Here is a 12,692-nt window from a genome sequence, read left to right on the forward strand (position 1 = left end):
AGAAAAAAGGAAAAAATATTATAACTATTACTGAGAGATAAAGGTAACAGGTTCTAGAAGTGAACCCATGGATAAACAATATCTGTATAGAACTAACTTTTGCTTGCTGATTTATTTCACAGATATAAGAAAATTTATATGTAAAATACTGACAAAGTCACTGAATAAAAGTAAAAGTGAATCTGTTTATACCACATATATACTTTAACATCTGAACAGTAGTTTAAGATAAAAGTTATATTAAGGAATTTAAGCCATGAATCAATTTAATGATTTTTTTTTCCCTGAGGCAATTGGGGTTAAGTGACTTGCCCAGGGCCACGGAGCCAGGAAGTATTAAGTGTCTGAGGTCAGTTTTGAACTCAGGTCCTCCTGACTTCAGGGATGGTACTCTAACCACTGTACTATCTGCTGCCCCTGGAATCTTTGTTTCTTACTGTTTTTCTTGCCCTACTCCTGACTGTAAATGTATAGATAAAAATAAGTCTTTCAGACAACAGCCTAGGGCCATAAAAACAGGCCCTCACCTTTATACAGCAAATAATAAATTGGCATGATTAGTCAGTGAAGACCTTAGATACTACTTCCTTTTTTTCACAACTGTAATTGTGAAAGATCCAAACATAAAAATCTTGTCTCTTCACAAATTGCTCTCCAAGAATACTTGAGAAGCAAAGAAGTTAATGCAGCAGCATCTGCCTGTCAGAAACAGGACTTTTTCTCTATGTAAAATGAAAGGTAGGAAGTTATTGTCATCCTTGGAATTGGATCCAAACATTGTGCTTAACCACTTTATACACTCACAGGCAGAAAACACTGCTCAAATATGGAAATGAGGAGAAAACAAGCTACAGTGTGCTTCAACTTACCATTTATATTCTATTTGTGTTTCCAAATATCCTTCCATAAACTTGGCTTCTAAAATTTAAGTGTGAGCTATTTTTCATTTCATTGGCATGGCTACCAATTTGCTACATATCATGTTTTTTAGAAAGCATTTCTGTGTAAGTGATAAAATCAGAAAACCCTGACCAACTCTTCTCCCCAAGCCTCTGTGATTTCCAGGCCAAGTTAACATGTGAATGGTTAATTTTTTTCCTGTACATATAAGTGGTTATCTTTGAATCATTTTGGTAAATTTTTCATTAGTATACGTATATATTGTGTCAAAAATATGCCAAAATTTAAAAAAAATGTCAAATAAAATGCTCAATGCAGAATATTTGTAATAAAAAAACAACAACATGTGAATGGTTATAAAATGAGATGAATCATAAAAACTTGTAATTACCTGCCAGTCTCCCCAATCCTCCATTACCAAGACCTGCGTCTTCTTCTATTTCCTCAAGTTCTTCCAAGTCTAATCCCAACTAAAAATAAAGATAAAGTTAAATGTAATATATAACCAAAAAAAGGAAAAGAAAATAATTAATCCCAATTAATTTGGACTGGAAAAGCCAACATATCCTATTCTTTGATTTTGACTTTTTGTTGTAAATACTCCATCTTAATTTTAAAAAACATTGTAGCATTTCCACAGACATTTCCAAATACCATGAGAATTGAAATCAGATATGCATTAATAAAGAAAATCATTGGCAGGTTAAGCCATTTATAATACAACAAAACATTTTAAAATGAAGCTGATCAGATTCTTTAGTTTCTTGTATTCAAATGCAGACTGCCAATCCATATTGCATTGATATGATACTTTTGTTTATAAAAAAAAATCAGTAAGCTCCAACCACTTTTATCTTTACTATTTCAGATGATCTCACATAGATGCAGGTATTAATTACATCTTGCCCATACCAAAGATAAAGCACCAAAGTTCCAAAATACAAAGTTACCATTTGCTCGAGGTTATGATTGGTCATGATTTAGAGACTTAGCATTTCTTTTTTCAGTCCAACAAGTCTTTTGTTTTCATGCTGTCTATTCTCTGGGACTAAGATTGATTATTACAATTATTCAAGTTCAGCTTCCCACATTCCAGGCAAGGGGACTGAAAAGACAGGAGATGGACTGTTTTGTATGAAGAATAAAAAGTAGGTCAGTTTTGTAAAAAACAAAAGGCAGTAACAACTTATTTTTTTAAAAAAAACAAAACATCCTGGAGAGGGGAAGAAGGGAAAAGATAATCAAGCTAATGAAAACTGCTAATAAAAATTATCTTGCAAAAGCAAAAGTAACAAATGAATGTACATCCTAATTCTTAAAATCCACAAAATGCTAACAATAAACCTCAAAAACAAAAGTTGCCTTCAAAGTTTCCCAGGACCTCCCTCTCAATCCTATTCTCAATAAATGCAGAACAGCATGATGGGTAGAACACAAAAAGGCAGAGAGAAAGGCCTGATTCAAATCCTACCTTTAGAGATTTAGTAGTTTTGTAACCAAGGACAAGATATAATCTCCAAGAGTCTTGTTTTCTCATCTATGAGAATAATAGTACCTGCCTTAAAGAATTATTAGAAGGATGATAGTGCAAGTAAAGCATTTAACATGTTTAAATACTTTGTAAATGTAAATTACTATTAAATCTACAAAACTTTATGATGAGCCATTTTCTCCTTTTACAAGGCTTTTATAATCAATCAACTGTTAAGTCTCAAAGTCAGCATATCACTAGCATTTGTTCACAGAACCTTACTCTAGTTCAGGCCCTCATCATCTTTTACTAAATAAGGCTATAGTGATAGCCCTCAGTTTGGTATTAATGCTTCTGTTCTTTCTATAATCGTCTAATTGGTATTCACAGTTCCAGTCCCTCTATTCTGCAATCTCTCCAGAAACCAAGATATCTTTCCAGAATTATTATTCTCAAATTTTCCATTCTTGCCAAACTGCTCCCCAAATTTGGCATTCCATCTCAGGCATTTGGACAAGCTATGGTTGGAATAATTTCTTCCTCACTCTACTTTTTAGAATCCTTAGAAACTCAGCCCAGATATCAACTAAAAACGTTCCATGATAATTCTGGCTTTTAATATTCTCTTTCTCCTCAATTATCCATATGCATTTTTTTTTAAATCCCTCAATTCAACAAAAATTCCTCAAGGGGCAGGGGCAGTTTTTCTTGTACTTCCAGTCCCAAGCATAGTTACTGGCAATAAAGTACTCTTTGTAAATGCTGTTAAATTGAATATAACTTTAAGTAACTTTAATTTCTTGAAATGCTTCATATCATCTCCTTCTGTGATCAAGTTAAGTTATCAGGGCTTCTACCAAAGTCAGACTAAGAAAAAGGAAGCAAAAATTAGTTAAGTGGCTCAGGAAGAGAATAATATTCTCCCTAACTGGCCCCAAACACTTCATGAGGGGTTGAATACATTTATATGTTTGTAAAGTTGGGAAAAGATCACTTAAATTAAAAAAAAAAAAAAAAGAATTCTGATGAGGGGAAAAACTTTTTTTTAAAGAGTACCGATAACAAGAAAGGCAGATTGAGAAAAAAAAGTTAAATATGTTATCAATTCCCTAACTACCTGTTTATCTTTCTAACAAGGAAGAGTTCAATTGGTGAGGGAAGAGGGAGAATATATTTGGAGATGATTGTCATAAAACAAGTCAGACAAAAAATTTATTTTAAAAAAAGTTAAAAAAAACAAAAAAGGGGGGGACCTGAAATTACAGATCATCATGATCTGGAAGATGATAATTTTTTGAGAGATAAGAAAATTAGAACATTGTAAATTTAAAAAAAATTTTTTTCTGCTTAGAGGCTGCTATGTTATGGGAAACAATGACAATGTTTTAAGGCAAGATATGGTTAAAAATCTAGTATTATTCAGGAGGTTAATGAGATTTTAAACAGAAAAACACATTTGTGATTAACTTGTAGTATTTTCAGAAATGAAAATAAAGGTAAGATTTATCTGGCTTGACATTTTTCATATAAATTGTCTGGATACAGTCAATTAATATTAGCCTAAAATATGAAAGAATCGGAGTTAAATTTTAAAAACAGAACAACAAAAAAAGAGTGTAAGCAAGAATTAAAGAATTAAAGCAAGATTGAATTGTAGAACACAATTCTGTTCTGTTATTGTTCACTGACAATAAAAAAATTTATATATGGCCTTATGGTTTCTTATAAAACACACTATTACAAGCATTATCTCATTTGATCCTTACAACATGGTAAAGTAGGCAACGCAAGGATGATTACACACATTTTTACAAATAAAGGAACAAAATATAGAGAAGTGAAGCAACATGCTGAAGATTGCTAACCTTGTTAAACTGGGCCATAGTACTCTTTCTACATCAATTCAATTTAATTCAATAAACATTTATCAAAAATTTATCAAATTATCAATAAAAATTTATCAACATATCTACTATGTGTTAGATAAGATGCTTCAGTGCTGGGAACACAAAAAGTGTGCTGCTCTCAAGTAAGAGATAACATGCAAACAAATATACACAAAGTAAACTATATATAGGATAAATAGGAAATACTTAATAGAGGGAAGGCGCTGGAACAAGAGATACTGGGAAGGCTTCTCACAGAAGGTGAGATTTTAGTTGGGACTTAAAGGAAGCCAGGGGGATCAGTAAAAGAAGGAGAGCATTCCAGGCATGGAAGACAACCAGAGAAAATGTGCAGAGACAAGAGATGCAGTGTCTTGTTTGTGGAAGAGACAGGAGGCTGGGGTCACTATGTTGAGGAATGTCAGAGTGATGTGTAAAGTGTAAGGACCTGAAAGGCGGGAGGAAACTAGGTTATGAAGCACCCTGAATGACCAATAGATCATTCCGTATTCCTAGAAAAAAGGAAGCCCCTGGAATTTAATGAGTAAACTGACATAAATCAGATGTGCATTTTGGGAAAATCCGTTTGGTGGCTGGAGGATGGAGTGCACTAGGAAGACCCTTCAGGCAGGCAGTCTCACCAGCAAGCTATTTGGCCATAGTCCAGGAATGAAGGAATGAGGGCCTTCACCAGGAAAGCAAGAGTGCAAGAAGGGAGAAGAGAACATATTTGAGAGATAGCAAAATCGAAATTAGTAGGACTTGACAACACCTTGGATATGGGAAAAGGGGGAAAGAGATCAAAGAATGCATTATATTTCCTAGTTTCTGAGCTTTAAGGACTAGAGAATGCTGTTCCCTATAGAAATAGGAAAAGTTGTATGGGGGTGAAATGGGGGAGGAAGATGGAGAAGAGTTTAGGGGAAAAGGCAAGCTCAATACAGTGTTAAGTACTCCCAACTGAGGGTAAAAGAATCTAGCTTCACTCTCTGGCTCCCACTGTTCAGCCCCCCCTATAAAGGCAGAGGCAGGGATTACCCCTTCTTACTCTCCATCTGAGACAGTCTGACTTCAAGACTTCTACTAACACAAGAAAAGGTAATCATTCCCTGCAGTTCTAAATTGGAGAACAGAAAAAATCCTCCTAAGGCACTGATCTCTTGCTTCTAACCCCTTCCCTAGATATCCTAAGGTAGTCTGCCGACACTGACTGGGAGTTGTCTTTAACACTCTAATAAATGCTAAGCCAGGAGGAGGGGAAGATGAAGAAAGGTGATTTGGCACAGCTAGGCAGAAGTGGGAGGTGGAATTAAAGACTTTTCACAGTTGGAAAGAATTATGGCAGGTAAAGCAAAGGACTTGAGGTCAGAGAAAACCTGAAGTTTTATAATCATGGAAAAATCACTTGTTCTTGGTTTTCTCATCTGTTAAATGGGATGATATACTAACAATTTCAATGAATTGCAGTGAAGAAAGAGCTTTATTAAGAACGATACTGAATTTATTATTATAAAAAAGAATAGGAAGACTCCCTCTCCCTCTTCTCTGTCTCTTACTCTTCTCTGTCTCTTTCTATCTCCTCTGGAGATTTTACCAAATGGGAATCAACTGAGAGCTTAAAAAAAAAAAAACTCAAGTGGGGCTTAACAATATATGATTTTTAATTTAAATGTCCCCTAAGAAAGTTATTCCTAATTCCTAACTCACCTCTAAATCCTTCAAGAAAAGGTTTCATATAGGTTGGTAAGAGGAAGAAAATATTTAGAAGATATAGCAAAAATCTGAGTGGGGTGTGAACCTAGGAATGGTCAGAAGTCAGGATAATTTATATTGTCATCACTGCCATCCTTGATGTATGGAGCAGGAGAAAAAAGGCAAGGTGGTTTTAAGAGACACTGTATTCATACCCTTCTTTGATAGAGGATGGAGTGTGGAATAGTGCATATTAAACACCAGACTTTTCTGATAAATTTTTTCTTATTTATATTTTTTCTTATTTATTTATTCTTTATTATATAGTAGGAAATATGTGTACTAAAATAAAGCAAATATTTATAATAGATATGTAGTAAGATATACATATTTTGGAAAGAGAAGGATGACAGGAACTTTTCTTAGTTCAAAACTCTGTCTTTTTCCTAGGCCAATACAACTCATTATCTTGGCCACCCAAATCCCCCCTTTTACCATACATAAGAAAAACAATCCTATTATCTGTGCCTCATTTTTCTTCTTTTTTATGATCCAAACAATATTTGATTTAGGTATTTTCACATTTCTAGAAATACCTAGATGTATGTTAGTGAGGATGAGTGCTCTAAAAATAACATACCTGATAAATAGCTTCATCACAAGCATTCTGGAGACCCAGATTCACCATTGTATTCTGTAGAGTCCGACCCATGTAGAATTCCAGGGAAAGATAATAAATGCGCTGGAGAAACAAAAAGAAAGTTGTATTTATTTTAATTCTTATACCTAAAAGCAATAAGTATTACTAAAAGCAACAGTATGAGTTCCATGTGAAAATGCAAGGGAAAGATTTAAGAGGAAAAAAGGAATAAGATCCAAAAGAGAAAACTACACTGAAAAAATAGTACTTGTGATAAGTGTGAAGAACAGTTTGGAAAGGAAATGGAATAGAAGCCAGGAGTTTAAATCTGGAGACTATTTCAGTGATCCAAATTAATCAATTAATATTTATTAAGCAAACTACTATGTACCAGGTATTGAACTAAGCACTGGGGATACAAAAAAAAAAGGCAAAAGATAAGTCTTTTGGGGGATCCAAACACACACAAATATATCCACATGGAGCAAGCTATATACAGGATAAGTAGGAAATAATTAAGAGAAATAAAGCACCAGAATTAAGAGGAATTTGGAAAAATTCTGTAAAGATGGGATTTTAGTCAGGGAAATCATTAGCAGAGCCAAGGAGGGAGAAGATTCTAGGCACAAGATAAAGGGTCCTGTTCATAGGATGGCCAGGAAGCTGGTGACATTAGACTGAAGATGATGGGTCAGAGAGTCAGGGGTGTCTATCCACACTGTAAGGTGGGGGGAGGGGGAAGGGCTGGGTTATAAAGGACTTTGAATGCCAAATCTAAGATTGACAGGGAATTTGAGTAGGCCGGGGGGTGGGATTGGGAGGAAGGGAGGTAAAGGAAGATCTGACATTTTCAAACTGCTTTAGGAAAAAACCTGAGGCAAGCACATATTTGGGGCATTTGCAATAGGGATGAGGCAGTGAGGGCCGGTAGTGGAGGCACAGCAACATCACAGGAGAAATGGAGACATATCTGAGAGATGTTTCCAAGATGTTGCCCTTGGCAACAGTAATAGAGTAGGTGTGTGTGGGGGTGGGGAGAGGTTTGGGTTCCAAATATGTTTAAGAGATCTGTTGAATGTCCAGGTTGAGATGTCTGAAAGGCAGTTCGAAGGCAGCTGACAGAGTAGGGCAGGATATGCAGATTTAAGAACTGCCAGCATGAAGAATGGAATTAAAGTCACAGGGTAAAGCATAATCAAATTTGGAAGGAAAAGAGACAGGACACTGAGGGACACTTTCAGTTAGAGGACATGAGCTGGATGAGAATCCAGCAAAGAAAACTAAGAAGTATTAGTCAGATGTGTAGGGGGTCAGCAAGAAGAGTTGTATCCCAAAAACTGGGACGGAAGAGAATACCAAGCAGAAGAGGGTGATTAACAGTGTCAAAGGTTGCAGAAAGATCCAGGAGAATAAGAACTGACAAAAGGTCCCTGGATCTGACAACTAAAATCAATGGCAACTCTGAAGATAAAGACTGGAAAGGATTAAGGACAAAAGCTTAAGAAGAGAGTGAGAAGAGAAAAAAATGGAGGCACTAATGTAAATGAGCTTTTCAAGGACTTTAACTATGTTGGGCAGAAGAGATATAGTTGGAAGGTTTAATTTTTGTTCAGTAGTGTCTATGACCCCATTTGAGATTTTCTTGGCAGAGATATTGGAGCATTTTGCCATTTCCTTCTCCAGCTCATATTACAGTTGAGGAACTGACACAAGGGGCTTATGCAACATGCCCAAGGATCACACAACTAAAGTGTTTGAGGCTGAATTTGAACTCAGGTCCTCCTGCCTCCAGGGTTGGAACTTTACTGTGCTACCCAGCACATCCTATCCGATCAAAGGTTTTTCAGATAGGAACACTTGGGCATGTTTGTAAGCAGCAGAAAATGCATCATAAAAAGGGAGAGATTAAAGATAAATCAGAGTAAGAACAACAGAAAGAAATCTGTTGGAGAAGGGATGGAATGTGATGGATTGAGCAGGTCAAAGGGTGAGTAGGAGAAAGGCCACTGCATCATATGATTTGGGATGAAGGAGGAGATGGGGGCCAAAAGCACCTAATTGAGAGGATGAGGAAGAGGGAAGATGAGGGAGCTCACAACAAATGTAACTCAATAAGATATCAGGCAAGGTGACTTCATGCATATAACATGTTGCTCACCTTCTCAGTGGGTGGGGGAAATGTGGGAGGGACGAAGAGAATTTAAAACTCAAAAAAATTTCAAATAGTTTTTAAAAACTAATAACAAGTTAAAGGGGAAAAAAGATCTGAGGTACAGTTGTCAGCTGAAGGCGGGGAAGGACAGCATTCGAGGAGGCAGGATGAACAGGTTTGGAAGAGCTGTTATAGAGAGGACACTGAGTTAATAAAGGAGTGATAGCTAGCTTGCCTTGCAACAGTGAGGTCCCAGTTGAAGATGTACAACATAAATTAGTAGTGGACCCCCTAAACTGCCCGAAGAAGGTGGTAAATGCTAAGGCTGAGGCTTGGCAAATGAGAGGTGATAGGGTCTGAATAGAAAGATAGCCATGGGAGTGGAGAAAGAACACAGCATTAGAGATGTTTTAGAAGTGATATGAAAGCCTCTTTCCCAAAATCTTTTATGGAAAATTGACTACAAATATTTTTATTTTCATCTACAGGGCACATGAAAAAGAACAGTATGAGATAAGGTTAGAAAGGTAGATTGGAGTCAGGAATGTCAATAAGGAAAGTTTAATTCACTGGGAGGACCACTGTGTTCCCACAATGATCTTGTGATACCCTTGAAATTAAAGAGGCTATCCTCTCCAAGCAGATAAGTCAAGAAAGAGGAAAATTGAGAAATGACCATTGTACTTAGCATTCAGAAGGTCATCAAGTGACCTTTAAGAAAGAAAGTTCTGTAAAGCAGTGAAGGGAGAAACCAAATTTCAAGGGGTTGAAGAAAATAGTCGGTAACAATTAGAGGCAATAGGCACAGAATACTTTTCCCAATAAATTTGGTGGGAAAATGCAAAACAAAGATATATAGCAAGACGTCAAGGGAAATTAGCAAATAAATAGGGGCTAAAGATAAAGAAGGACTGAACATGACAGTTCTCACTTTACAGAAGGACAGTTCAGCAGAAAATGATATTCTGCCAGTGGGGAAGGAAAAGAAAGGAGGAAGAAAAGGGCCATTCAATGAGGTTTGGGACAGCACACAGTTCAAGGACATAGGGACAAAGAAACCAGAGTAGCAGGAAGAGAGCATATTCAGGGCTTGGAGCCAGCCATGTCAAGGCCTCACCAGAACTAAGAGGAAGAACACCTAAGAGGAAGGACAAATACACGAGGGCCAGACATGGACACAGATAGAGAAGGACACAGCAGCAGAAGGCAGGACAAGCAGGTGGGTGGATGCAACAGGGAAAAAGTTTCTTCTCTCTGTACCAGATGTCTCAAGCCAATCACCTTCCCCCATCTGCATATGTCCATTCTTCTGTCTTTTTTTTTTTGGGGGGGGAGAGGAGGGAGATATAGAGGAAGACCATAGAGAGAGAATAATGTAAATTTATGTAAAGTAAGAACTGTCTGTTTATGATAGTATATATGTATTTGCTGGAGCAATATCCTGAAGAATACAATTAAGGAGGTTTTTTCCCCTTTCTAATTCAGAAAGAGAAAATAATGAGTGATAGGGTTTTTGAGGAATATAGGAAGTATAATGAAATTCATGTTTCACATTACATGTGTGTTTGGATGTATATATATAGCATGTGTGTTTATGTTTAATACCCCATATTGCCTCAGTGAAGTAGCTAGTTTCTAGGAAAGGTAGGGAAAGGAAAGAATCAGAAGTTTGAGATGAGAAGAAAAGCTATGGAAAATGAAAGTATAGAGTATAAGGACTTCCAAGAAACTGCAAAGACTCAGCTAAGCAACTTTCCAAGAAAGTTTTCCAAGAAAGCATAAACTTCTAATGAAGTTTTAATTGCATAAAAAATGAGTGTGAGCAAGAAGTAGGAAGTTCTCTAATGATCCATGGCATTCAAAATCTTAAGATAAAATAAGGATGCATTATTAGTAGAGTATACTTTAGCAAGGTATTACCGAACAGTCAACCAGTCACAAATGTAAAAGATCTGGCTGCCCAGAGAAGTCCTCTCCTATTTGTGCTGTCTGCTATTCTGGTTGCTGCTTATTTCCAGAGTGGCTCTAGATCTCATTCAGGTTAGGTAAAACAGAGCTCCGGGGTGAACACCGGCCTCTTGTCTTGTAATAGCATGCCAAACTTTTTTTAGCTACTCAATGGACTGAACTGGAAATGTCCTTTAATGGAATGCTTTTCCATCTTGTCTCCTTGGCCTTTTCACAAGAGCAATATTGTAATGGGCTGTTTTGGATAAGCAACTACAGTTTTATGTGCAGCTGTGATAGGCTCTTTACTAACTTTCAAAAGACCAATTTTCAAATTAAAATAAAGCAAGCCTGGGACATATTATCAATGCACTTTGGCAGAAATTAATTCATGAAATGATCTCATCAGCTCCCATGGATATAATTACCATCTCTGTGCAGATGATTCTTAGATATACATATCCTGCTCCAACTTCTGTGCTGATCTCTAATCTCAAATCTCCAAATGCTTGTCAAAGATCTTGAAATAGATAACCAATAAATATGTTAAAGGAACTGTTGTTTTTCCTTTTAAACTGTCTCCTATCTGCTCTATTATGATACAGAACATCACTATTCTCCCAGGTCCTAAGGCTCATAACCCAGGATTCATTCTGGACTCTTTACTAGCTCTCACCCTCTCCCATCCCCTATCCAAATATTGCCAAGGCCTGTCAAGTTCACCTTTGCAGCATCTTTTGGACACATTCCCTTCTTTCTTCTGGCACTTGCCACTACCCTGGTGCCGACTGCAATCACCTAGTGCCTGGACTGCTGCAATGGCCTGCTGGTAGGTTTGCCTGACACAAATCTTTTCTCACTGGAATGCAGGCTCCATTTAGTTACCAAAGAGATTTTCCCACAGTGCAAGTCCAACCATATTACTCTCTTACTCAACAAATTCTAGTGGCTCCTGATGGTCTCTAGGATTCAATACAGAATGCTCTAATTAGCGAAGTCTTCATAAACTAGTACCTTCCTCTCTTTCCAGTCTTCCCACAACTTCCTCCCTAACATATAAAGTAACAGTATTACTTCAAACAAATGATACTATCCTCTTGGGTATTCCACACACAAGATACATGATTTCTTGGTTTGGGACATTTTGGCTGGCTCTCCCCCCTACCTGAAATGTTCTTCCTCCTCCACTTTGACAACAAGGACCTCCTTGGATTCCTCTGAGACTCAACTAAAATCCTACCTTCCGACAAGAAGTCTTTCCCAAACTTCTCTTCATTTTAGGGCCTTTTCTCTGTTAACTATTTCCTGCTCTGTTTATATTTGTTTGCATGTTGTCTCTTTCATTAGATTGCAAATTTCTTGAGATCTATGACTGTTAGTGGCTGTCTTTTGCCTCTTTTTGTATCCCCAGTGCTTAAGGCAAGCACTTAAATATTTACTGAGTGATATACAAAACACTGAAGCTTAGAGATCTGGAGTCCAAGCTCTTCCTTTTACAAATGAGCACAGAAGACAAGACAAATGGCTTATTTAAGGTCCCAGTTACAGTTACAGCCAGGACCCAGGCCTATTTTCTGATGTTATTTCTATGATTTACATTTTGATGGTAACATAGATTAATTCCTCCATGAAAGAAATTGCACATAAAAGGCAGTAAGCTAGTTGTGTAACAAGAGCGAGGGATAACAGAAGGACACTAGTTGAGTACATGAGGTTTGCCTTGAAAGAATGGATGCAAGTTGAGGACAAAAACTCTTTGTAATCCCAGTTCACAGCACAGTGTCTGACACACAGCAGGCACTTAAAAGCTTGAGGAAACTGAGCAAATGAGTGAATGAATTGATTTGGATAAGCAAAGTGCTACACTAAGAAGTACTGTAAGAACTAGAGGAAAATACCCATCATATTTGATGGATCTTCCATGGAGGATCCATGGAAAGGTACGGGTACAGAAATCGGTACAGGATAAAGTTTTGACCTGTACTCGTAGAGGAATGGATTAAT

At 37.0% G+C, this 12,692-nt stretch overlaps 1 protein-coding gene across 1 annotated transcript in view; it reads right to left on the bottom strand.

Annotated features, from left to right (window-relative positions):
- PYGB (glycogen phosphorylase B) overlaps positions 1–12,692 on the bottom strand; it is a 70,677-nt gene that overhangs the window by 43,833 nt on the left and 14,152 nt on the right. The window contains exons 2-3 of the mRNA XM_051975820.1: positions 6,590–6,691; positions 1,292–1,370 (exon numbers count right to left, since the gene is read on the bottom strand). Of these exons, the coding sequence (XP_051831780.1) occupies positions 1,292–1,370; positions 6,590–6,691 (181 nt within the window). The remainder of the gene's footprint in view (positions 1–1,291; positions 1,371–6,589; positions 6,692–12,692) is intronic.

The sequence above is a fragment of the Antechinus flavipes genome, chromosome 2 (assembly GCF_016432865.1).
Source record: "Antechinus flavipes isolate AdamAnt ecotype Samford, QLD, Australia chromosome 2, AdamAnt_v2, whole genome shotgun sequence".
NCBI classification, from domain to species: Eukaryota; Metazoa; Chordata; class Mammalia; order Dasyuromorphia; family Dasyuridae; genus Antechinus; species Antechinus flavipes.